General features: G+C 35.7%; 1 protein-coding gene across 6 annotated transcripts in view; it reads left to right on the top strand.

The window, feature by feature from the left end:
* Positions 1-27,187, top strand: part of AK9 (adenylate kinase 9) — a 61,646-nt gene that overhangs the window by 24,295 nt on the left and 10,164 nt on the right. For 5 of the 6 annotated variants that reach the window (XM_064649779.1, XM_064649781.1, XM_064649777.1 and 2 more), the window contains 13 exons: positions 8,860-9,066; positions 9,993-10,123; positions 11,354-11,566; positions 12,139-12,396; positions 15,386-15,504; positions 16,837-17,056; positions 18,265-18,327; positions 19,080-19,289; positions 20,090-20,308; positions 22,979-23,192; positions 23,937-24,138; positions 25,280-25,426; positions 26,610-26,830. In XM_064649779.1, coding sequence (XP_064505849.1) covers positions 8,860-9,066; positions 9,993-10,123; positions 11,354-11,566; positions 12,139-12,396; positions 15,386-15,504; positions 16,837-17,056; positions 18,265-18,327; positions 19,080-19,289; positions 20,090-20,308; positions 22,979-23,192; positions 23,937-24,138; positions 25,280-25,426; positions 26,610-26,830 — 2,424 coding nt within the window. The remainder of the gene's footprint in view (positions 1-8,859; positions 9,067-9,992; positions 10,124-11,353; positions 11,567-12,138; positions 12,397-15,385; positions 15,505-16,836; positions 17,057-18,264; positions 18,328-19,079; positions 19,290-20,089; positions 20,309-22,978; positions 23,193-23,936; positions 24,139-25,279; positions 25,427-26,609; positions 26,831-27,187) is intronic. The other variant, XM_064649782.1, reaches the window with a different exon arrangement.

Here is a 27,187-nt window from a genome sequence, read left to right on the forward strand (position 1 = left end):
AACAGCATATTCTTCATTTCTGTCAACCAGCTGTAGTAGTGGAGGTATGTACATTATTTATATTTTATTTGAATATTTTTCATTTATTTCTTCATAGTTTTCTTCATACACATGCAAACAAAATAAATGTTGGAGTAACATGTGATATATATAACACGTGATAAATAAAGCCTTTCAGTTCTGTCTCCCCTTACAGCCTTCATCATAACCTTCCAGTATCCCAGACTCAGTTTACTAGGTGCTTGAAATTGAAAACAAAGCTCTAAAACCATAGAAATCAACAGTATAACAACATTTCAGCAGTATATATGCCTTTTGTTGACTTTAAAAAGAAGTAAGATAGTTGTCTATAATTTATTAAATAATATTCCTAACTCAATAACTTTTGTTTTATTCAGATGCCTAAAACTCATTACTGTTACTTAATTGTACTGCAGAAGTCTCTATATACTGTGTAGACCATACTTAGCAAATAGGAAAGAAAATAATTTTGTTATTATTTAGCTTTTATTTTACCTATATATAACAATGCCTAAGTCATAAAGGTACTATAAGATAGACTGACTATGATAACATGCTTTTAATTTTTAATGATGTAACATTTCATCTACTCTCTGAAAGAAATACTCTAGCCTTGTAGGGTTCTTTAAATTACATAGAAGCTTTTTAAAAAGTCCACATTGTAATTTTTTATAGTTTCTAATAAAACACACAGCTCTTCTCCAAAATGAATGAGTTCTATAGTATTGCCTATAAAAGCTCTATCATCAGTGTCTGAAACAACAAAGTGCATCTTAGTTTTGAATATCTAACTAATTTTGATCTGAGTACATCAAAATAACATTTATTAATGATAGAAGTAATAACGTGATGTACACACTTGTGCTCTTAACATGTGCTAAGTCCTTGTTCAGAGTAAATCATGTTTTCCTATGCCTACATTTTATTTCAATAATCAAACTGACTCACTGAAACACTTCAGTCACGCTGCTCTTCACCTGACATCTGTTTTATTTCTCATGTAGTGCCATCAGCACATTGCTGCAGCTTTTCTCCCATGTGACATGTCTTTACACCAATATAAATGAATGATATGTTCACAATTTTGGTTGTTTGGTTTGGAGTTTTTTTTATATGTAACAGTTATGATATAAAAATGATTAATCAGAAAAATAGTCCAGAGTCCAAATCATACACTTTTGGTCTCTCATATATGAGATCATCTGGGAATGGCTCAAAGCTGCACCAGGAGAGGTTTAGACTGGACTTTAGGAAGCCTTTCTTTAACAAGAAGGTGGTCAAACACCTGTGTCAAACACTGTGACAGGCCTCTTACAGAGATGGTTGATGCCCCAAGCCTGTCAGCATTTCAGGAGCATTTAGACAATTCCATTAATAACATGATTTAACTTTTGGTCAGCCCTGAATTGCTCAGGCAGTTGATGAGAAGTAGATGATCATTGTAGGTCTCTTCCACCTGAAATAGTTCTATTCTATATAAATAGATTCACATTTTAATATCACATGATACTTGTAACCTCAGTGGGACCTGGGATTGCCTGAGGACTGAACATATTCAAATTTATAATATTGTTTGTGTTTAAAAGGAAAAAGTGGTTCCAGTAATGTCATAATGAGAGTGAAAGTATATGGAGAAGGAGACTTCATGTAAATGTAACAAATGTATTTAAATGAGTTAAGAAGCTAAGTTCAATGCTGAAGTGTCTATTGAGGGTACACAAATCAATTTATGAGGTAACTCTTGCTTGTAATGTCTAGCTGAAAATTAAAGCCTCACATCTTTTTTTCATGTTCCTTGACACAATTTTTCTGAGCCTAAATTATTTTCAGGAATTTGTTACTGTAGTTTAGCATTTTTTCAGAAGCTTCACATGGATATGTATTTATTTCTACTAGGAGACAGTTATATCACTTCATGAGAATCTATTTCAGGCATTGTAAAAGAGTTACCAGCTTCAAGTAGATATGTGGGTTCATTCCAATCTTCCTGAAGTAAAATTTGCCGTATTCCTTTGCTGCCACATTTCTGCAAGAGATTACTCCCTTTCTGTAAGAAACTCCACTGGAGCACACATGCCTACGCCTCAGTAGCTCAGGGTGGTGTGTTAGTACAACCCCGTCTTCACTGATGTCTCTTCTGCTGCTCTTGTTATTTGGGCAGAAGTTCTTGCCAAAAATAAATGGGTAGCTGGGGCTGATAATTCCAGCCATCATCTCTTACGCTTGTCTTTCACAGCTGTTAACATCAATTAGTTATAAGCTCTTTAATAATGGTTCCAATCCCCCCTTTCCTAATTACAGATGGTGGAGGGTTGAATTAATATGCATCTCTTTGGCTTTTATTTTATGTTCTTGCTTTTTTATTCATATTATCGTGTTAAAATCAGTAAGATATTTGCAACAACAAGAGAAAAAAATAATTAAACCTGTCATTTTAGGACATTTCCTCTTTAGTCTTTGAAGATAAATGCTTTTTGGAATCAATTGTAATTATAAAATTTATGCTTTTCAGAATCAATTGTAATTATAACATTTACCAGGCAGATGATGTGTACTTAGTCCTACAGCCTCTAAATATATTTCCTTTGTTTTCCTTGGATGGCTTTCAACCTCATTTGTGTTTTTTTTTTTTCCCTCAAACTGGAGGCTTTTCAATGAGAGAGTTTGGACAAGGACAGTTAATTAAACTGCAGACAAGACATAGCAAATTGCTTGTTCTTTAAACTTCAAAGCAAGCTCTAGCGATATTAACTTCACAGTTTGTTCAGTCTTTGAGGAAAACTGCATGATCTTCAAAGCCAATTTCTGCCCTCCTTCATAAGCCAGATGTGATAATTACATTTTAATACCTGTAATCACAGCATTCTAGGCAGAAAAAAATCAAAAATTTGGTTTTGCTTGATGTCTGTCTGTCTGTCCTCCTTGACTCTATCCAACACCAGTCTTGTAAAATGCAATAGAACCAAAAGCTAACGAAAAGATATCCGAAATCCTATAGCAGCTTTCTCTCAAAAAACCCTTTGAAGGCAACTCATCTTTAAGTCTGCTTTAGTTTTTAAAAATATACATTTTAGCTGTTATCTACTAGGATTTTTAGAATATTTTAAAGTGCAAAACAGAAATAAATCCAGTACAAACTATTTTATTTTAATAGCAAGTTGTTAAATATACACATTTCTATGCATTAGAAAGAACCAACTTAATCTCTAAACCAAACTTTTCTTTCCAAATACCATAAATTGGTATGCAGAATGTAAGTTTGTCTATTAAGTACATTGTACTGTAATATGCTTAAAATTATTTGGCAGTATATGTTTATAAGTAAGTAATGAAAAATCTGTATAAACAAACAATGTGGTCTGTTTCAAAAAGACAACTGAAAATATGTTCATAATGAAATATATATCAGTTCCAAGAAATGGAAGTGTAACTGTTATCCTACATTTTGCCTTTCTCTTTATTTTGATAGTTAAGCTCTAATGAAGAAGACATGCTAGCTTTGATATCTCTGTCTCAGCTTTGGTGGGGTTTGAGAGAGGAGGAAAGAAGGATTTTTTTTCATCTTTTTGTGTTGCTGAATATGGACTGAGGGCAGAAAATGTCATATCTAGTACAGTCAGAACACTGGGGAAAAAAGACATTAAAGCCTCTCCTTCCCCAGCAATTCACTTAGAGAATGTGGGGGCAGAAAGCCTTTGAGGATTGTTTATCTCTATGGTAACTATGCTCAGTAAGAGCAAAGACACAGAGAAAAAGAGTATGAGAGATTGCCATATAGGCATTACCTATGAAAGCCCAAGATTTAAGGCTGGGAAGGATTGTTTCCTATCACCTCTATGATAAGGAAATGAAATTAAGAACAGCGCTGTTAGATGGACCACCAACTTCTCAGAAAGAAACTTCTTTATATTTTTATATCGTTTATTTTAAAACCATTACTGTCTTTTCAAGGGTTTTTCTTGACTATGTTTTTAATTTCTTTAAAAATATCTTCTCACCATGAATAATCTCTCCAAGCAGAATTATTATAATTTACACCTAATGACAAAGGTATAGTTACAGAAAAATATTTTCTTTTTTTTCGGTACCTGAGACCCAGTTGGAAACAAACTAAATGCCAGGGAGGCAACATTTTTGTCATAATAAGGTTCAAATACCTGAATCAAAACTAAATAAGGTTTGGATTGTCTGATTTTTGGGTTATCCCTTTTCCCTAGGAATGTAAACCTTTTCTCTTTTGTTACTTCTCCCCTCTTTTGAGGGGAAAGTTTCTCCAATTCACTTAGGCCTGGGTAATCTATTTAAAAACTCTGTAAGTATGCAATAATTGCTGCTGGATTTGTTTCCTCAAGCAAAAACCCTCCCAGATAGAGGTAATCTGATGGAATTATGTGCCTACTGTAGCAAAACAAAGCTGGATCACATGCTGATCCATCATTTGCTAAATATTGTATCAGGAGAGGTATGCTTCTGAGATAAAGTTTCTAATGGGAAACATTCTATTGAGTTGATTTGTTACCATGCTCAACATTGTGTCTCAGATGATGCCAAATATTCCTTTAAATCCATTATTCTGTCTATATATTTCCAAAGTTTCATGACCTATTCAGAACTGAGAGGTTTTTAGAAGGGCTGAACTATAGGAGATGATCTGTTGAAAGCTAGATCCAGACAGCCCTCATCCCTGTCTTCCATGTGTTATTGCTGTGAATAGGGCTGTGGTTCACAAGGCAGCACATGTGATTTCTACAGTGTGACTGTGCCAGGGATAACACGTGCAACAAGGAGTTAGCATAACCTAGTTATTAATGTATCCTTTGCTTATTTTCTTAAAATCTGTGTTCCTAGTGGAGTCATCATTACATATTGCATTAGAGCTGCCCAAATTTAAGCAGGTTTTACCTGGCTACATCTCTGTCTCACTTGGAATACATCACTGCAGAATGCAACATAATTAATGGTACCATTTACACAACATTTTTTTTAAAGCACATAAAAAAGTATTTTCACTTTCCTCTTTAAAATCACAGCAAGAGAAAAATGACACTGAAGGGTATAGTAATGATATATATAGAATGAATGTGTAGTTTAGTAAGATGCAGATGTTCATAAACATTTTCAAGAAAAAAATACTTTCTAATTCAAGGTCAGACTATTTGAATTTTGCAAGGTGTTTCTGCTTAATTACATGCCCTTTTGCACTTTTAGTTTATGTTTAGACTAATAATCATTCAAACAGGAGGAAGGTTAGCCACTGAGGCATCAGTCTGATAGCTGTGTTGTTCAAGCTTTAAAAAAAGGAGGAAAGGCATTAAGTATTCTTTGTTATTAAAGATTGCAAAAATACATAACAAAATGCTTATTTGTTAATAAAGTTTTGCAGTTCACCTTGGGGGCAACGTGTCAGACACTGAGAGGGCAAACTGCTCCCAAAGGAACAGAGCTGGCGGTGCAGTATATTAGCATGACCATCTGGACACTGCACTAGTCAGGAGCAGGGTAGCTCTGGCCCTTGGCTCTAGCAGCTCCCTGGGAATAGCAACAAGCTGAGGCCAGGCTGGGATGTCAGCCTGTGGGTTGGCCCAGCTTTTCAGAGCCCGTGGCTGGGCAGGGCTGTCGGGAGCTGCAGATTGGCCCAGCAGCAGCATTGCTGGGGTAGCAGCTGATGGCCCCGAGGGCTGACATGGAGTCCTAGGCAGGTTGGGGGAGCCCCAGGGGCCACATGGAGACAGCCAGGCCCAGGAGTGCCCTCAGGTCTGTGAGCCAGCATATGAATTGCTATAGAGCACCTGACTTATTTCAGATCTCAGTTTATCATATATATAGTACAGGTAATTTGAGAGAATAAAAGTTTCAGCCTCAAAAGTAGAAGAATAAAATTATTAAAAGCACTGAAGTATTTAGAAATTTAGTATTGGAGGACTACACATTGAGATCGAGACCCATAAGAAGATGTAGACATTGCGGTACCCAAAACTGCCATACTAACTTCTAAGTGCCTGACTTCAAATATGGACTAAAGAGCTGTAGAAATAGGCACAACAAGTAGCAAACTAGCAAGGGGCCAACCTTAGTGAGCCGTTAAGGGGTGTCAAAAGGAGGCATGTATTTGAAATCCTACATCTTTTTAAATTTGGCCAATTACAAAAGAATGGAAATCCTTAACTTTACCTCTTTGTCAATTAAAGCCCTGAAGGCAGGGCACTGGCTTGCTTTCTTCTAGAGACAGTAGTGGCACTGCCCTTTGATACAATACCTTCATGAATAGCTTAGCCATCCAAGTCAGAAAAATGTTACATATCTTCCTTGTCCTGCAGGCACTCACACATCCCAGCTATTCCAGGTGATGCTTTAGTTGGTAGCATTTCAGACAAAAATTAGGCATCATATCTACTTTGACCATTATATTTAGTCTTGTTTCCTGCCACATCTTGTTGGTACCTAATCACTGAAATCCAGCTACATTGTACTTAGCATTTTTTTATCTACCTCTGTTATGGAAAACTAAATGTGTCATTTGTGCATTTCTTCAACAATCCCTAAGGAGGAAATACTAGTTTGCTTAATGAAGACAATTGTAACAGGGCAATCTAACTCTTCATAAGACAGAAAAATTGTTTGGATTTTTCAGGTTAGGACAAACTCAAAATGAATATTACAGTGCTGCAATTTGACATAGTGAGTGTTGGCCTGCTTAATGCCACGGAGTAACCATAAAACATTTTTATATACTTTGGAGGTTTGTATTGATGAGAAAGTAGTCAAAGCTTTTAACATACAAGGCATTGTGTAAGGCTTTCATTTGTAATAATACCTCTCCTTTGTATGTGCAGGAAGTTATATAAGGAAAAATAGTAGTAATGATCCTTTGATTTTTAAAAAATCATAAAAGTTCATTGGAATAGACTGCATATGTTGTTATTTGTGTCAAAATCTGTTCCTGCTCTTTCAAACTTAAGACAAAAACACCAAGAGAATGGGAACATTATAGCAAAGTAGAAAATCACTCCATCTGCTGCTCAAGGTTTTTCTTGCATCCTTATTTCCTGCAAGGGACAAACACAACACACACTATGTCCCAGCAAACTTATAGTAATATCAGACTATTGAAGTCATTGTTCTCAACTGCTTTTCTGTCTGTTAGCTGAAGGCATTAATGTCAGACTTATTAAACAGAACACAAAAGAAAAAATGGTAAGAAAAAGAAGAAAATCAGAGTTGAAAATTATATGAGTGCAGGAAGTGGGAATAGCAGCAACATCACCACACTGTTGCCTACCACTATAATCCAGTGGAAGACCACTCCACTATAGTCTTCCTTGTGGAGGTGGTCAGGATACAGGGGGTAGGCCTTTGACCCTGCCAACATCTCTAGTGTAGATGGACCTCCATCCACATTATCTGTTGACTGGCCTTCCACATCTAAGTCTCTGGCTGTGGGACATACCAGAGCCTGTCACTTGTAGCACTCTTTCTCAGAGTCTCTGATGCAACCTTTCCACCTCGTCTCATAGCTCTGCCACCAGGCTGAGCACATAATCCACCTGTTTGCACCTCACATAGCTGTTCTCATGTTACCAGTGCCAGGGCTCTGTCTGGGTTGCCACATCCGTGCTGCTGAGTGCAGAGGACATAGCTTTTGACCCGGTAGACATTGTAGCTAAGCTCTGAGAGGACGATGACCACCAGCTGAACTCATCTCTTGAGCTGGTGGGGGGCCTGTGCCCCCCCTGCGTGCCCTGCCACACAAACTGCTGCACAAACAGCTGTGCCATGCCCCAGCTGATGCACCATGCTCTGTTTGCAGTGCTCCTGGTTGCGCGGTTCCCTAGACTGCTTTTTGTGGGTGTGTCTTGCCTCATTTGTTAGTTATGGATAGAGGCATCATAGAATATCTTCAGTTGGAAGGGACCTACAAGGATCATTGAGTCCAATTCCTGTCCCTGCACAGAACAGCCCCACAGTTGTAATTGGTTTAAGAAATCTTGCACTGCATGGTTTAGTGTTTTAGCTCACTGCTTTGCCTTTATCAATTTAGGATTTCAGTCTTCAATACCTTCTTTCATATCCTTGATATTTACACTGGCCTTCTCTTTTAGTCTTTTCTTTTTTCCTTTTTCCTCTAAATCTTCTATTTCCTCTGCGATATTTTGCTATGTTGATCTTTATATATCTGTGTGCTGTCATTTGCATAAATGAAGGTTTAATTCATTAATATCTGTATATTGAGATGCCATAGAGAAATAACACCTGGAAGTATTATATTTCTAGTCCTGTAAAGAGAACATGCTCCACTTGAAAAAGAACAAATACCTCACACACAACCTGAACACTCCACAACAGCTTCAGTAATGGAACCTGAACCACATCAGAACATGAGGTTGGCTTCTTCGCAGTGTATGCTAGTTTTCCTACTCTTTATTCTTCCTATGCTTGCATGAGGCATGACTATATGGATAGCTTGTCAAAAGCTGTTATCATGAAATCATAATTTTTAAATTAATGTATTCTATATTATATTTATTTGGAGAAAGAGTAATTATATTTATCTGAGAGACGATTTAAATAACCATATGGAAATATAGTTAAGCAATTTGACCTCATTTATTTTCCTGGAGATGGCTCAGTATATACAACATCAACATAGTTAAATTGGGAGTTTACAAAGTGTCTTTGTAAAATACTAATATAATAATTCATAATTACGGGAGAGAAGAAGCTTTAAAAAAATATACCACCATATTTGAGCAAAATAAAAATAATCCTAAAGCATAATGATAATTTTTAAATGTAAAACATTTTAGAGGAGCATTGCCTATTATATGATTTGATTTTCAGAAATCACGCTACCCAAGTTTGCAGAGGATGCTTTTCCAGATACACAAGAAATGGATACAATTAAAAAGAAGATTGAACTTTTCATGCATGATTGGCAAACAGTGGAATCAGAAATCAAGAAGTCATCTCTAGTTCAGGTTGTTGTTCTAGAGATCGCTGAGCAAACTCCAGAAAGTCTGCTCAATCAAACAGTGCTGATTATGGAAAGTAAGTAATACTGTTTATGTGACTGGCACTTAAACTGTCAAGGGGGATTTTGGAGAGCTTATGTGATTAATAAATTGGGGGTTAGGTTATACTCAGTTTGATATTACTAACGTGAAATGGCTCATGGTGTGTTCTGAGGGTCAGCTGAAAAGCACAATAGCACCCTTTAAAATATAGGAAGAGTGAGGAATATGTATATTTGAAATATATATAGAGAGATAGGCTATGCAAATATGTACATAATAGCTCCCTAAACATTCTGACGGCACTGTTCTTGTCAGGATACTGGTTTGAGAAATGGAGAGATATTGAAGGTTCACTAATGTACAATATTCACTGGGTTAATGTATACTAATCTAACCTACCCACCTGCACAGACTGTATTTCAAGACTGAATTTTACACTGATTTTTTTTTTTTTTGCAAAGTACATTCCTTTACTCATGTGCTCAAATCTCTTAGAATTTTGAGCACTGGATAAATAATATTAATATTACATTTTTCCTATCATTACTACAATGGAAGTGTTTTATTAACCATAACATCTATTGTGCTGGCTTTATAGTCAATTAAAATTTAAGTGATGATTTTTCCCACCAAATAACCACCAAAAAACAAAACAAAAAACTTGTTGAAAACAGTAATGTCCCTTTCTGCATGTGCTTGTATACTTTTGTAATACAAGTTCCCATTGAAAATACAACTTTACTTCAACCAAAAACAACCAGTAGAATTTCCATTTTTGGAGGAGGCAATTTACTACTTCCTACATCTGGGGAGAACATTTTGTTCTATGAGTAGAAGAAATACAATATACAGTTGGCTTTATTTTCTTTCACATATGCACTTACTTTTATGGACAGAGAATCTGTTCTGGCACAAACAAATGAAAAATATTGAAACAGGAAAAAAACCTAACCTTTTCAGAACCTTTTAAGTATCACGGTTGGGAATTATCTGCTGAAGACTTAGCAGAGGAAGCAGAAGATCTGGCTGCTGAACAGGAAAACGAGGTAGATGAAGACGAAGTTGAAGAAGAGGAAGAGGAAAATGAAGAAGTAAGCATGCCAACTTAATTTGTTTACGCTTTTATTGTAACTCGTTTATTTTCAGTTTGAACATAACCCCAGAGAAGTTATATTTTGCACCTGATTTTGTATCATAGAATCATAGAATCACAGAATCAGCTGGGTTGGAAGGGACCTCCGAGATCATCAAGTCCAACCCTTGATCCACTACCACTGCGGTTGCTAGACCATGGCACTAAGTGCCACATCCAGTCTCTTTTTAAAAATCTCCAGGGACAGAGAATCCACTACTTCCCTGGGCAGCCCATTCCAATGTCTGATCACCCTCTCTGTAAAGAAATTATTTCTAATATCTAACCTAAACCTCCCCTGGCACAACTTGAGACCATGCCCTCTGTATGATCCAGTTTAAGCCTTCTTACAGAATAAATACTAGCATATGCTTCAAGAACACTTTCATTATATTTCTATGTTTTGGCTGATAGTAGTTTTACTGCAGCAAGAAGCTTAAATATCCCCCATGCTAATAGAGAGAATGAATGTACCTAGTTTTGCCAGATGGCAAAGAGGAGCTTTATTAAAGAAAGAAATATGAACTTTGATTTCTGTCAACTAACAATGATCTGTGAGCCATCATGTAAACATCAGAAGATGCAGAGTCCTAATATGCAATCCCCTGTTTCATCTCAGCTATTGATAATTTTCAAACACCCACTTTAATGACATTAGAGGTCTAGCTTTGCCTTTCTTTTATTTTCATCCTATATTGGAAGATTCCCTTCCTCAAATTTAACAGTACAGGATATCCATATACTGTAGTAACGCAGTATTGAATAGATTTTTTAAAAATTAATTTTATTGGATAAATAATCTGACTTCATAACACCAGCTCTCATTGTCTTTTCTGAAGAGGTCTACATTTAGAAGCAAGAGAAAATCAGTTTCAAGAACACAGTAGGTTTTATTATAGATACTTCTACCCTAGTTTTGGTCTTCCACAGCTAACTACGATATTATAATTTCAAATTTAAAATGGTAACTGTTCTCAATAATTCTCTTGGACAGTTTGTTTTCTGACTCAGAATCTAAAAAGTGTGTATTTTCATAGATTTATTTTTGGCTTACAAACTACTTTGAGAATACAGTACTCATTCAGTCCTCAGTTAATGTGTTTGGCATTACTTCATCTGATCTACTTGGTATACTTAATCTCCGTAAATACTCAATTCTAAGAGTTTTTGAAAATTTTCATATTTTCAGGATGAAGAAACAATTAAGCAAAAGAAAAGGCACATGGGAGATACAATACACTTTTGTCCAGTCAGTCTGAAAGAGCACTTTGTCCTCCACCCTGGACTCCAGGAACATGCAGCTAAATATAAAGAAAATATTTATTACTTTTCAACTTCTGAGTACAGAGATAAATTTTTGAAGAACCCTGAAGAATATGTGGCTCACAATGAACCGATACAAGTGAGAATCCTAATAATTATTTAAAGTAGATAATAGCAGATTAAAATCACTATTTTTTATTCCCATTTAGAATTGTTTATTATTGCTGATTTTTTTTTCTAGGTAACAATATATTAAGCAAGTCCTTGAAGGAAATAAAACATATGGTTTCCCTAGTGACTTTTTAGTGTACATTTAAATTAACACATTGAATTAATTATGCAAATATAGCAGAAAAGAGGAAGATTATAAAGACTTACAATAATCTTAAAATTGATTAACAGATCACACATACTGGGGGGCTTTTTATTATCTTTTCTTTTTTTTTGTAAGTAGAAGAATGGTAAAAGAAGGGAAGATTTACCAGAATTCTCTAATGAAGTTTCTGACATCTACCGTTGTAGTGTATTTGTTCAGTGTTTCCAGAAAGCAGGTAGTCTGGTTGGAACAGCAATAGAAAGTCTGGAAAAATTAAAATGTATAATTATGGACTGGTTTTGGAATTTTTATTATGATACTTTAGAAGTTAAAAACAGTAGGAGATGCATTGTACACTCCAAAATGTTACAGAATATTCAATTTTTTTTCTACAGGCTCCTCCTTTACGGGTGTGTTTACTTGGGACTCATGGAGCAGGTAAAACTACTTGTGCACGACAGATAGCAGACAAATTGGGCATTTTTCATATTCAATTTGAAGAATATCTACAGGAATTGATCTTACCCAAAACTAGAAGGAAAGTTGGGCCCCAGTTTGATGAAGAAGATGACAATAAAATACCAGTTCTATCAGAGGAACTAGAAGACTTCTCTCAGACGATTACTGAAACTGAGACAGAAAAAAGCAAACAGGTAACAATAATATTTTTTATGTCCATACACAAAATAACCATTTTCAGGCCAGAATAGGAATTTCCTATAAAATTATAAACCCCATCTCTTAGATGTAATTTTCCTGAAGAACAAACATTTACATAAATGTTTATCAGAGGAGAATGATAGCTTTTACTAGGCAGTGATATATCCTGGAGAAAAAACCCTTAAGCTTTTCATGCAAATGAATTCTTCTTTAGACAGCAATGGATATATGTGATCAAGTTCCAACACACGTACACAGCATATAAATCTTTCCAGAAATGGGTAGTATAAAGAAACTGAAAACTACTTCCTAGACAACAGAAATAAGTATTTATCCAACTCTCAAAGCTTCAGGAAGAAACAAGTTTCTGCATCACATTTTAAGAGCCTTTCTTTTGGGTATGTGCTCCTGATACCTGCCATGTTCCGTCACATTACTAGCTAGTCATCAAAGATCTTCAAACATTTCCTGCTATAGGATTTAAGGAAGCATGCAGGAGAGGAAGCAGGCTACAGAAACAACATTCAGGCACAGTATTAGGAAGATGAGCACTCCATGGAAGTGTAAACTGAAGGGTAACAAGAAAAATTTCTGCAGAACAACAGTAGTAAAAGGAAGATCTAGAAAATATAAGTCTGCCACCTGAGCAAGTGACCTTTCAATACTGAAAAGGCTGAGATGCCCAATGCCTTTTTTACTGTGGCCTTCTAGGTCTCTGTGTCTAATAGGAAAGCATGGGTAAAAAGTGGTACTACTCACAACAGAATAGGATCAAATTTGGGATCATTTATGTAAACTGCACATATACAAGTCCATGGAGTGCATTCCCAGGTGCTGAGGAAGCTGCCAAAGGTGCATCCAAGGCCACTCTGTATTGTCTTGAAAAGCAGAGCGGGTCTCTGTTAACTGGGAGGTAGTTCTGATGAAATAATGCAAGAGCAGGTAATATTAGAAGGAAATGCTTCAACACGGAGTACAGATCAAAATCACAGATGTCAGAACAAAAAATCAGGTTTTCATCAGTTGAAATTTGGCAAATCCCGTTACAACTTGGTCATCATAGCCAAAATATGGCAGGTGTTCCTGGCACTAATGGTTATGGCTGACTCTCACTCAGCTTTACTTTTTTGGCGTCAATACGTCTGACACCAAGGCACTATTGTTAGTATTTTTTGCTTTATATCTGCAGGTAAACAATTTGCTACATTTTTTTTCTCATATTTCTTGTAAAGTGCTTTATCTGATGGCATGACCTAAGCACGGGATACAGTTTCAGTTCGGTTTAGAAATACATTCATTGGTCCATGCACAAAACTCCAGAGGATAATTTCCAAGATTGTGGACTCCTCAAGCATTTCTCTGAGTATGAGTACCACTGGACCATCTGATTATCCTGTTTTTTCACCAAGCCACCACCTCTCCAAAATTTCATTTTATTCCATTTATATCATTCTCTTTCACTTTGGCACAAGACACTAGAAGTGTATCTATCAAAGCTTGAAGTAAAGGTCAGCTATAACATTCAAAGCAAGACCACTAAAGGCAAAGAAAACATGCCATGCAGTCTAGGAAGTTTATCAAAAAGATACTATCCTGGTTGTTTTAATATATATCAGCCAAAGCCTTCACAACATTGACAGGTCTGGGGCCAACCTTGTCCTTCAAATCCCCGCTAAGTGGGGTGTTCTCTTCTGTACCTGGAATATACGTCTTGTGTTTCTTTTCTTTTATCAGATAGAAATGCCATTCCAACAGCGCAGTGGTGATGTCAGTGATACATTTTTATATGTGTTCTACTGTTTTCTCCCACTTCACACATTTCTTTCAAGATGTCTCCGTATTACAGATCTGGCTACCACTTTTGTCTTAGGTATCTTTTGTCATACAAACATCTTTTAATATATATGCTGTCTCAGGCACTAGAGAAACTATTATTCACACACACACTACATTAAACCTGTGACTTCCAACATATTCTCAAGTTCTTTTGGCTACATTATCAAAATAGATGTCAGCATCTTATTCAGACATGGCCTATCAGCAAGCAGCTCCCTACCATCATTTTGGAGGTTCCTGAATCACTTTGGATCAGTATTTTCTTCCGTGAATATTACCATGAAAAAAGTAACACAGCAGGTCAGAAAGAGTGATATTTTCTGACTTTAATATTGCATTTTATTCAGTCTTCTTGTAAAAATGTGTGTTTTAATATCATGACTTATGTAAACTCATCCAGAGGCACCAATCTGTACCCTCTTTTCATTCTTTTTTACAACAGTCTGTGTCAGGAAGCCATTCTATGAGAATTGCATACTCAGCCAAATCAATCTTACAGTGTTACATATTCTGGAAAAAAGAAAAAAAACACAACAGTTTTTCACCAGAATTTAATAGCTAGATTTGGTATTTGAATGCTCTGGACTTGATTAGTCATTAATATAACTACTATTCTGTAGAACGATGCTATCTGTCTGGTGTCTGTTCCTGTGCCTGTACCCAATAACCTTACATATCCTTCTTTAACATGTTTTTTTTGGATTGCATTAAAAGAGTTGCTTTTAAAAGGTGAAAAAACATTCTGATGTAGTGCAGATAGTCTTCCAGCATGAAAACATGTATAACTAAGTGGAAAACTTCTTGTAGGCAACTAGGAGAGACTATGCTCATTTCAGTTTCTGTTCCTCTAAACTGAGCATAAGTATAATTAAATACTTAACTGTTGTGCTTGCTTTTAGGTTTTATGAAAACTCATGCAGCAGCAATTGCCCTAATTCTACAGCCTTACCTAAAATGTATAATGTAGTATGGTGAAATGTGGCAAATTGAGTTTGTTTCTCCCGGTTTAAGTCAAATGAAGACAGTACCTTACTTAGCCAAAAACCAATAAATGAGTCAAGGAGATATTTCTTTCTTTCTGGTTTTTGTTTGTTTGTTCTCTTGGGGTATGTTTTTCATTTTCCAGTTGATTTTCTTTACATAAAGGAAGAGGTGTTAACTGATGAGGAAGAGGCAATCAAAGCAAATCTAATGGATAGTAAGGAACTGCCTCCAGAAGTCCTTGATAACATTGTTTTTGACTGGTGGAAGAAAGAGCCATTCCGGTAACTGTAATTAGATTCTCTCTTTCTTTAATCTTGGGAAGTGTATCATCCATTTGGTCCACAATTGTAAATAACTATGCCAGAGATTATTTCAGTGCTCTTGTACTTTTTATGAGTTATGGCCTACCTCTCAGTCTTGGTTTTGTTGTAGTATTTTGAATGATATTTTGACAGTAATATCATGTCTCATATGTTGTACACAGTTCTGGACAAAAGTACTTAGCACACTTGAATTGGATTAAATCTCCTAAATAGCTGGGTAGTTTTCATGGGCTTACAGGACAGATACGTAAACAAACATTTTATATTTTTATGTAATTTTTATGTCAGACTACAGATAGGGGACATTCTCCAAATGGTGTAAAAACAAGGACACTAGTTTTAGGAAAAAAAGAATGCACCAAGACTAAAAATTACCCAGCATTACACATGATGTTGTGATGTTATATTGTATTATATCACATTACAATACATAACATTAGACTATACTGTACTATACTACACTATGTTACACACTCCTTTCACACAGCATCTAGGGCTACCTATTCTTTCCTCCTCTCCTTGTAGCTTCTTTGTTTTTTTGCAATTTTACAATGTGTCCTGTTAAGGTCTAAAGTAATAAAAATAAATATTCACTTCTTATCAACACACATTCAGCCTTACATAAGTACTGATCTAATCTGAAATTGTGAGAGGTCCAACAAGCCATAGAGCTTTCCAGGCATCTGTCTTGTTTTTAATATCTGCAGGAAGACAGATCTAAGTCACAATGAGTAGCAAATTTCTCATCCTATACTAGAGGAGAAACTGTCAGGCATTTATGAAACATAAATTTTCAGGCACAAGCTTTCTTTGGCATATTTATATATATATTTGGCAAATAATATTTGGGTAACAATAATTTTTTTTTGAGAGGAGTACCTAAGAAATATTGGTATTAGAGTTACACAAGCAAGTCTGAAGACACAATTTATTTTGGTTTTTTTTGTTCTTTTAAAATAATTAAGCTTTGCACATTAAAACCTTGGAAGAAATATCAGTTTTACATTGTAAAAAGATAGTAGCTGAAAGTATTTTTTTAATTTTACTCTTAACATATGCGTTTAATATGGGAGGCTTTGGGGTTTTTTTTCAAATAATTACATGTTCATTGTCGTCATCATCATCATCATGGCTGGGCTTCGCGAACGAAGATCTGGGAAGGGCTCTACCCACATTTGCTACGAGTGCACTGGTGGCTAAAGAGGCCAATGCGAGATAGTTCATTGATAGTTCATTGTGTTGCACTTTAAACTACACTGTGTAATGATAAATATCTCATTTTCCAATTAGGTCCACAGGCTTTATACTGGATGGTTTCCCTCGTACTGCAGATGAAGCCCAATATTTGTCAGAACGAGGACTCTGTCCTGATGTTGCAGTTTATATTCAAGTAGAAGACAGTGACATTCTTGAACGTCTTTTTCCTCCACGTCTGAAAAAATGGAAAGACAAACGGCTTAAAAAAAAGGAATATAAAAAGAAGCTGAAGGACCTGAAAACAAAAATGAGGGTAAGTTTTCAGTCCTACATATTATTTTTTTTGTCGCTTCAACAGCATAGTTCTAAATACAGATTCTAAAACTCCCAAAGCTGTGAAGAGCACACAGAGTAATAGATATGGGAGCCAGGAGACACAGTCCAACACATTCATAGCATTCCCAGACTTACCATAGGAATGAAAAATAATTTAGAGCTCCTTTCCTCTTCTGTGCAACTAATTTATGAAGGAGTTTAGCCACCTTGCACCCAAGAGAAGTAGTTGTGCTGCCAAACAAATGGCAGTCTGACAGAATGCCAGACATCTGGAAAGTGCTGGACAAAACGCAACTAGATGGAGGGAGTGAATGTGGCCATAAAAATAAAATAAACAGCTCATGCACTGTAATGTTGTTGCATCCCAGATTCCCTGAGCATGTGCTGTTGAGTTGATCAGCATCTCCCATAGGCTGACTTCACAGGTACTGTATGGTGTGTGCGTGTGTGTCTGTGTTTCCATCTATGATACTCTGCACAGAAATGTAATAGCTCTAAGCCACATTCTAGTGCTGTTGTGGCTGCACAGTCTCCTGTTCAAACAACGCCGTGTCTACTGTCGATAAAGTTACAAATTATTTGAAGTAACCTGAAGCCTCTATGCAGACATTTACAACTGGTACATGTAATATATTCAAGATTATTAACTTTCTATAAAAGTGAGATAAAGTACTTCACATGTACTATCAGAAAAAGTCTGAATATAAGTTACTAAAGAGCAGCTGAAATATAGGAAGTTAGGACAATGGAATTTGGGACAAGACTCATACAATACCATTAACATCACTAAACTGTCAAAGGGAACAGCACACATTTAATACTGTCTTCAGTCACTCCTTTGCCAAATGACAGAAAACACCTATAAGTTCAGGAACTCTGTAGTTAACCAATAAAAATATTACTATATTTTCAGTGTGATAAGAACACAGTATTTTTTCTCCCTCTAATGTCAATCTCAAAAGTTGCCAAATTAGTTTTACTAAAATTAAATTACGTTTGCTTAGTAGAGAGGTATATCTGGTCTGCAAAATTTCAAACTGTAGGTAGTATTTTTTAACATTAGAATCAACTGGAAGTAGAATTTCAAGGTGGAAAGAACAACGTTAAATACAGGCCACGTTACCAATTCTCAGAGATCTTCTATTAGCAAATATCAGTCTTCTTACATCTTTTTTTCACTAACAGAATGAGAAGATTGCTAAAAGAAGGGAAGAACTTTTAGCAGAACGAAAACAAAAGAAACAGGAGGTAAGAAAACAAGCTAATAAGAAAGATTTTAGATAGAAGTGATGGCATTCATACCTTAGAAATTTTTAGTCAAAGACTTCAGGACAATGTAGAATAGTAAAAATGGGATAGACTGTGAAGAAGCTTCTACTTTCAAAAATAATTTGATGTGATGTTTGAATTTGTTGTAAAAATTATTGATTTGTGAAGACTAAAAACAATTTTAAAAGAATTCTCAATATGTGCTCCAAGTCAGCAAAATACTTATGAATGTGTTTAATGAATCTAATTGGTGACCATAAGAGTAGCCTCATTAATTGGATTAGGCATGTGCCTTAAGTACCCTGTCAAATCCAGGGTCAATCCAGAATAGGATTGTACCGGAATTTCTGCCCGAAGTCAATTACATAGTATATTTATAAATGTATTAATGTACTACTTGACTGCTCAAGAAATTCTGTCAGCTACACTTTCAGTAAACATGCCTGTTTAAAACAAAGTCCTGTCAAACTACAATACCACGTATGAAAAAAATACACCTCTTACCAAAACTGCGGTTTTGACAATGCTTCACTGTATGCACGATGCAATACCCCTGTATTTTCTTCTGAAATAAGATTCTAGGATCTACTAGATTTTTGCTTACAATAAAGAATACCCCAAAATTAGGGTTTTTTTAATTAATGATTTTTCTAATTAAAAAGGAGACAAGAATGCCGTATGTTCCTTCATCTGAATGAGACATGAAACAACAAAATATTTTGCCTTTATAGGCTGTAGCAAATGAGGAGAATTTTGAAGCCACTGAGGAGGAGGATGAGAATGAAATTGAAGAAATTGAAGCTATACTTAAAGAAGAGTTTTTAGAAGAAGAAGAAGAAGAGGAAGAAGAAGAAGAAGCAGAAGAAGATGCTGTTGAACGCATACAAAATGAAATTGCAGAAAAGTTTGATTCAGAAGTAGAGAGATTACAAAGTGTACAGGTACTGATACCACTGCTTATTTTTTTCAATTATATGAACACATAATGCAAGAAGAATTTTCAAGTTTATTTTTCACATTTAAAAGTTATAGTGCTTAAACAACTGTGCGGCTGTACTCATGATCTAAATATGTGAGCAAGATGAAGGCTGTACTTAGAAGGCATAGACTTTATAGAGTATGTAATTTATATGACTAATATCGTAGGGGGAGAAAAGGAAACGTTTGGTTAGGCCTACCCAGTCTTGGTGTCCTTATTTCCTTTTTGATAGGTCAGTTGATACAGGCAACCAAACTAGAGAGTTATAAATATATGAACAGTATTTCAAAATAATTTTTGAGACAGAAGTCTTACTAGACAGCTCTATTTTTTAATACAGTTCCTAGTAACATAATTTTCTTGGAATCAGTTACTTGTGTTAGATGTCTGCAATGATAATGCCACATCTAAAGCAGTGAGCAGATGGGTGACATTTGTTTACTATGTACAAAGTATCTTACTTCAGGAAGAAACTAAATCATGATTCAGATTCTATCCACTGATCAGAGAGAAAGTTTACAAAAGCAGATAATATTATAATATTGTAATTGTATGATACTTAATATATACTGGGTACTGGGTAGTTTAAACTTCAGTGGGCAGGAAGACCAGTTCTCCTCTCCAATCAAATTTTGCTGATTATGGTGACTGAGAACATGCTCAAGAAATCCTTGATAGTTGACAGAAAATCTTGCTGTCAGTCTTTATTATAAATCTGATTGTGTTTATGATTCTAATATTTCATTACGTTTTCATAACCAGGAAGAACTTGAAAAATTATTAATACCACCAATTGAGATCAATGGAGGACGGAAGCCTCATGTTGTGCGCTACCAAGTGTATAGCAAGCTGAAATCTCTAACAGAAAACCGGGAAAGCATTTTTGAGAAATGTTACCCAATCAGTTTACCACTTGCAGAGAAGATGCTATTTCTCTCATATAAATTTCCAAGTTCTTTTGGTCAGTGGGATCCAATCAAGGTAATGCTCTTAAATGGCTGAAGAATATTTTCAAGAGGTAACACTTTTTAAAAATGTATTCTACATAAAAAAGATGTTATGAGACAGTAGCAATTAATACCAGAACGACTGAATGAAAACTACATTACTGAATCAAAATGACACCACTGAATAAACAAAAAATACAGCAAGCATTGATAATAAAAGGTGTTAGTCTTTTCAGTGTTGCATCTAATTTAAGGCTGAGAAGCATTTAGTGAAATTTGTTACACTATCATTGGTGACACAATTAAAGGTGGCATTGAATCAGAAAGAAATGCCTATCTCTTAATGATACACAAAACATAGGACAACAGAGAAGGTCTTAAAGCCTTCCAGAAGTGGTGAAAACAAACTGAAAGGCTTTGGAGTATAAATTTATAAGAAACCACACACACAAGTGGCCACCAACCCTGGCAGTGGTGAAAAAGTAAACGAAAAAATGTTAGATGTATGTAATTCATCGGCAATAATTCTTTCTTGTGAAAATTTACAAATTTTGAAAAGCAACAAATGTATTCCCATAGTATTTTACTAGAGATGTGGAAAGTTGAGGTCAGAAAGTGCTCATATCTATCCCTAAAAGTGGGCTGATACAGTTTTATAGGTAGGAAGTGAAATGTCAGCAGGTAATTTTTGTAGTTTAATGGAAGAAATAAAAGCAGGTTGGACTGTGAATAAATCAAAAATAGAAAGGAAGATTCATTAAAGAAAAAGTCCAGTGAACACCATATAGAAAGCAGAAAAGCCCTGAGAGAAACACACTTTGGCCTTCATTTTACTATGCCAATTAATCAAGCAACTTTTATTCTCTTTTGTATAGTCATCATGTTGGGTCTTCACCTCTTCCAGATCATGTTTGTCTTTCTTTAACACTAGGATCAGAATCTTCATTCTTTTTCATGGCTGCATCAAATTGGCATCCAATAATCTAGGGACATATTAATAGAAGCAGGTATTTCTACTCTTCTGTCATTTCCAACTACTGAACCAGTTTATGTGTTTAATTCTAATTAGTTCCTACACTCTAGTCCTTGCACTTTGTTCTATCAGATTTCACTACATTTTTGTCATTCTGTTTCTCCAGTTCATTCATTTCTTCTATGCAGTGTTTTTATTTGCCAATAAAAAGTGCAATTCAGTTAGAAAAAAGTCATAGGAAGCTATTAGATAAAATCAGAGGTGTGTGCTGACAGTGAAAATGTATGAGCCGGTAATAATGACAGGGAAATAGGATCATTTTGCAGGTACTTTAGGATATAATAGAAATTATGAAACTGATTACAAACTGGAAGTTTTGGAGTAGAAAGGCAGATAAGAATATATGCCAATTACTTTTAGATTAAATCTGGGGGGGAGGAAAGTAGTAATGCGACTGATTAGATAAGTAGATAATAAAAATGATGAGCTGAGGGAGGAATGGAAGCAGACATGCAGTAGAACAGACTCATGACATCTCATAAATTGAGGGCAAGAATCCTGAAATGACTTCATGCAGGAATAGGAACCTAAGAATATGAGAAGAGTCTGGCAAGGCAATGCCATACAGTAGAACAGTCCCATCTCTTTCTGTAATAACCAGATTCCTTCAAAGAATAGCAATTAATTTGTGAGGTATGATTTCCCTCTACAAGAAGCTGAGTTGGCTTTTCCCCATTATTTTATATGTAGGCATGTAACTACTTTCCTTAATATATTTCAATTTGCTCAATACAGAGTCAGATTTACTGGACTATGTTTGCCAGGATCCACCCTGAAGGCCTTTTAAAAAAAGGGTAACTTTCTCCACCTTTCTTTTTTGTTGAAGGAAGGCCAGTGTTACACATTTCTCAGTAAAAATTTCTCTTCCGAGTCCCTTTAGAAATATAAGGTGAATGCCATCTGGTCTGGGCAATTTTTTCTACAGATGTCAACATTTAGTTTTGAAACATCTTTTATTGACACTTTAAGGCAGTTCCTCCAAGAAGGGCTGCAACAGGGACATGACTAAGTTCTTCTACAGAGAACAGTGTTGCAACGAATTCATTTAGTATTACCGCAGCGACCATTTCTGACAATGATCCATCAACACTACAGACTTTCTAGTGGGCTGTCTAATGTGTTTGAAAACATTTAATCAGTGGTGCATGTATTTTACCAAAAACTTTTTTGGCTTACTTGCTGTGGTTTTACACTCGACCATAATGTAACTACTGATATCCTTTCACATTTTCTTCATTTGTACATGACTTCTGCTAATACAATATTCTCAGTGTATCTTCTACTGTCAGGCAGGTAAGCAAGTTTAATTCACTGAGGAATAAAATTATCTTCTTTATTCTCTGAAAATTAGAAAAGGTATTATGTTAGTCCTCTCTGACCAGTATTTTGGTGGACATAAGGTGTTACAGTACCACCTACTGGAAATAGTGAATATTCTTTCTGTCTTCGTTGTTTATTTCATCTTTTTGTACAATAATTGCGTATGTATGGAATTTTCTCAGACTTGGACAAAATATTATGTCCATTTGTATGAATTTCAGAATGCTTTGATGGTTTGTTTTATATGATTGGTACTTCTCTACCTGCCTACAAAGCCACTTCTCTGGGATGGAGGGAGAAGAGGTTTTGTCAAACCTAATGAACTAAATTCCCATTTTGTGTACACTACAGCTAAGCAAAGGAGATGTAATCAGGCCTCACCAAAGCCCTGGAAAAGAAGTCTTTCCTGTAATCCATCGACAATATATTTATTTCTTTTCAAGTAAAGAAAATAAAGAAACTTTTATGACAAATCCCATCAAATATATTCGTCAGCCAAAACCTAAACCGGCTGCACCAGTTAAGATTGCAATTGTGGGACCTCCAAAATCTGGAAAGACTACAGGTATGGGCCAGTTATCTGTACAGCAAAATCTTATTTAATGAACTGAAGCTATATCTGTCATTACTATTGAAAAATCATAAACCATTAATATTGTTGGTCTTCCTGCTATTCTTACTGGGCTTAAATTCCTTTAGTTACATTCTCTAGTGTCTCCTTTGATAGTCAGATACTCCCCATTCCCCAGTCTGTTTCCAAATTTCTAAATTAAAAAACCCCAAGATTTCCATCTTTCTCTCCTCTCCTCCATGACTCTGTCAATCCACTTCTCTGCCTTTTACTGGAGGAGGAGAAAATTCATCTTGTACCATATGATTATATTTTAATGGCTGTAATAGGATGTTAGAAAAAGAAGAGACAGGTTCAAATTATATTTAGGAGGAAATTTTAACCCTATTTCCCATTTTCTGAATAAGCGATCTTACTGCTGGGCTGTTCTGTAAAAGGGGCAGCAGTGGAAGCATATTTTCTAAGATATTTTATAATAATATTGACTATTGCTCCTGAGGTTTGTGCTGACTTGAACAGCGTAAGCGCACTGGGTGTGCTATGTGCACATGCACGGTCCGGGCCCTACAGGGGCCTTAGCAGGGTAAGGTACACACTTACCAAGATTATACGGTGGAAATGACCAGGGAAACGAGCTGAGCAGTTAGCTTCTGAGACCAAGGACATACTTCAATAGGCTGCCAGGTTGTGATGTTGCTTACGTTAAAAGTGGTGAGTTGAAATCAAAATGTTTTGCAGTTGCGGAGAAGCTTGCCAGTGTGTATGGATTGCTGCGCCTGTGCATGGGAGATGCCATACGGCTGGTGATAGACAGCCAGCCAGAGAGTGACTTGGCACTTAAGATAAAGGAGCACCTTCACAAAGGACTGACTGTACCTGATGAACTGGCCATCCAGGCTCTAGATGTGGCTCTGCTAAACCCCATGTGTAGCATGGCCGGGTAAGAGTCTTGTCTGCATATGGGGGGTTTCTTCAAGAGATGCCAGTCCCTTCATAGGTATGGATTCCCATGTTATCACTGTAAAACAATTTGAATAAAACACATCACTGGTTTCTGCATTAAGAAAATCATCTGTAAAAAAGAGGTCCTTCACACTACTCTGGGAAATGAAACTGAAGCATAATTTTCTCAATTTTCAAGTAAGTATATTCCAGTCAATCCAGGTAATATGCTTTATGAAAGTTACCTTTTTTCAGTCAATAAGCCAATACTTTCTACTGTCCTTTGAGAACTACCATTTTGTCTCTCTTATACCAACTCCAGAACCAACTTGGACACATTGGATTCCCTTTGATCATGCAGACTGGTTCAGTATTCAAGTTTTTTTTCTGGTTTTGTTAACAACCAGTTATGAAGGAGGAATTGAAACCAGTGAGTTTTTCCACCTCATTCATATGTGATCCTGATTTCCTAGGCTCTTTCTCTGTCACTGAAACACCTTCAAAACTAGGCAGACTTAAAAAGCGTTATGATCATGACTTCATGACATTCACCTCCTCTCCCCAAAAAGAATTGCTACAGGGAAAGGCAATTCTGGAATAATCTCTGAAAACTATTTGAGCTTGAGATAGAATTCTTTCAACTTTTCTTTCATGTTAAATACTGGAATATTGTTTCAGTATATTTTGTTCCAGTATTGTGAAAAGCATTTCTTCTTCAATATAATTTTAAAAATTCTTCAAGTACAGTAGTAAATCATTTTACTTACCACTTTAAAAACTGCTCCTTCCAATCCATATGGAGATTTCTCATAATTAAAATGATGTTTCTGAATGATTGATGTGTCAAAATTTTAAAATCCACCATTTTTTTAAGTCACAGCCCTCCACTTACCTGTTGCCCCTTGTGCATTTCCTTTTCCCTTTACTATTTTATTTTCCCTTTACTAGTTGATTTTTTTAATCTGATTTTAAATTCTTAGGAGTGAAGATTGTGTCTATCAAGTCAGAACAGTGGTAACTTCATGTAATGGGTGTAGACTTTGCCTTTATGGAGAATGTAGTAGGAATAAACATAGTCTTACTGATTCACTAGAAACTCACTTTTTGGGAAAACTTTTTCTGTTCCTGTTTGTATGCAGAGTTGTAATTGATGGATATCCTCTAACAAGAAAACAAGTAAACCTCTTGGAATCAGTGAAGATAATTCCAGTGAAAATCTTTGAATTAGAAATGGATACAAAGGAAGTGTTCAGAAGAGCACTGTTGGATAAGGAAAGCACAAACAGGTGGTGATGCTCTCTGATAAAAATACTTTTTTCTACAGGATATGGTAATTTCTCTAATTATGTGGCACAGTGCTGTACCCAGAGAGGCTGTATCTAAGCTGGAGCATTACTCAGCTGTCTCTGAACTCCACTCATGAAAAGACAGGGGAACTAGTCCCTCTGTGTGCTAATGCTTTGATTTCCACAGACCAGAAACAGAGACGTCAGGTATCTGTGGCATGCTCTGGCCACATCCCTCAATTTGTGATGGAGATCACAAATGTGCAGTTACCAGTTCTCTCTGCTGCTGAAGTTTATGTTGCAATTTAATTCAATTATTATCATTGTAAGAGAAATTGATACTTCATCTAATAAGCTGTCTTTTAAGTCTTAATTATAGTTCTTTTTAAAATATGGAAATAATGCATAGTTTAGTAACATACAGAATTCATGAGTTACTCATCTAAACCTTTCAATTCAGCTCACTCCCCTTTGTTTTTCTGAGGAGGTAAATACTCTGTTTAAAGAGCTGCTGGTTGTTTTTGAGGAAGAACAGTAAGCAGAGAATGAAAAAGAACAGAACATTCACCTTAAAATTAAATTGTATAAGAACCTGGTTCTCATTAGATGAAGTGTTTCTAAGAAGTTCCAGATAGCTTGGAGCATTATTGCATATCTCTTTCATTTTGTCTCTTTCTTTTTATCAAGTAATCAGTACAATGCTAAATTGTTTACCAAGAGATTAGAGAGAATTTGCATTGCAAAAAAATTAAATTAATGATGACTTTTTGAAAGTATTTACTTTAAACTTCATTTTAACTTTAAACTAATTACATTTCATAGGCTTAAATACAAATCAAATGTGCAATATCAGGGTGCCATTTAATAGTGTATCTGTGGTGTGTGTCAGTTAATATGTGCTGATACATTCCAAATCCTTTACAAAATAATTTTTGAATTGTATTTGAGACATAAGTAGAAAAGGTTTTGTTCTTTGTTTCTGAACATGGCTATCTAATCATAAGAATGCTTCTTTTCACATGTACCTGGTAATATTCTTAATATGAAATTTGTACTTGTACAGTGTCAAGCAAGCAGAATTCTGTAAAAAGAACTTAAAGTGAACTCTAGAATTTACACTTGAAATTCAATGAAATTATCTAATCTTCAGATGTAAATGAGTGTTATTTTTCATTGTCTTCAGCCCTCCCTATCCTGAACATGACAGCTCACAGATTCTAGCCATTAAAAATTCCTGCTATAAACAGCACATTGATGCAATTAGGACTTACTATATGAAGGAGCGTCAGAACTGGTGTGTGATTGATGCTGTTCAGAGCAAGTGGAAGATCTGGAACAAAGTTACGCAGGAAATTCAAGTGGTTGTTAAACAAATACAGATATACCTGGAAAGAATAAGAGAAGGTAAAAGAAAAACAAAGTTTCCCAGAGTAATATGGGCATTCCCATTACATTCCCATTGTAATATTGTAAAATGGGCATTTCGACTTTCTTTGGATGAAGCTAATTCTTGGGCACGTACATACCCTCAAATTCTTCAATCTCATCTGCAGAGATCTTGAAGAGATCTCTTGAAGAAAGTGAAGACAAAACCAACTACTGAAGTAGTCTGGGGCCATCCTCCAAACAACAGAGTAACAGAAATATGCTGGAAGAAGTCAGAGTCCATGGTAGATTCTGCAACACTGGGGGATAAACCACAAAGGCTGTCCCAGAGTATCCAAGGGGAGCTATGACTGGCAACTTCACTTTAGTGTTAGT

This window comes from Pseudopipra pipra, chromosome 3 (genome assembly GCF_036250125.1).
Source record: "Pseudopipra pipra isolate bDixPip1 chromosome 3, bDixPip1.hap1, whole genome shotgun sequence".
Classification (NCBI taxonomy): domain Eukaryota; kingdom Metazoa; phylum Chordata; class Aves; order Passeriformes; family Pipridae; genus Pseudopipra; species Pseudopipra pipra.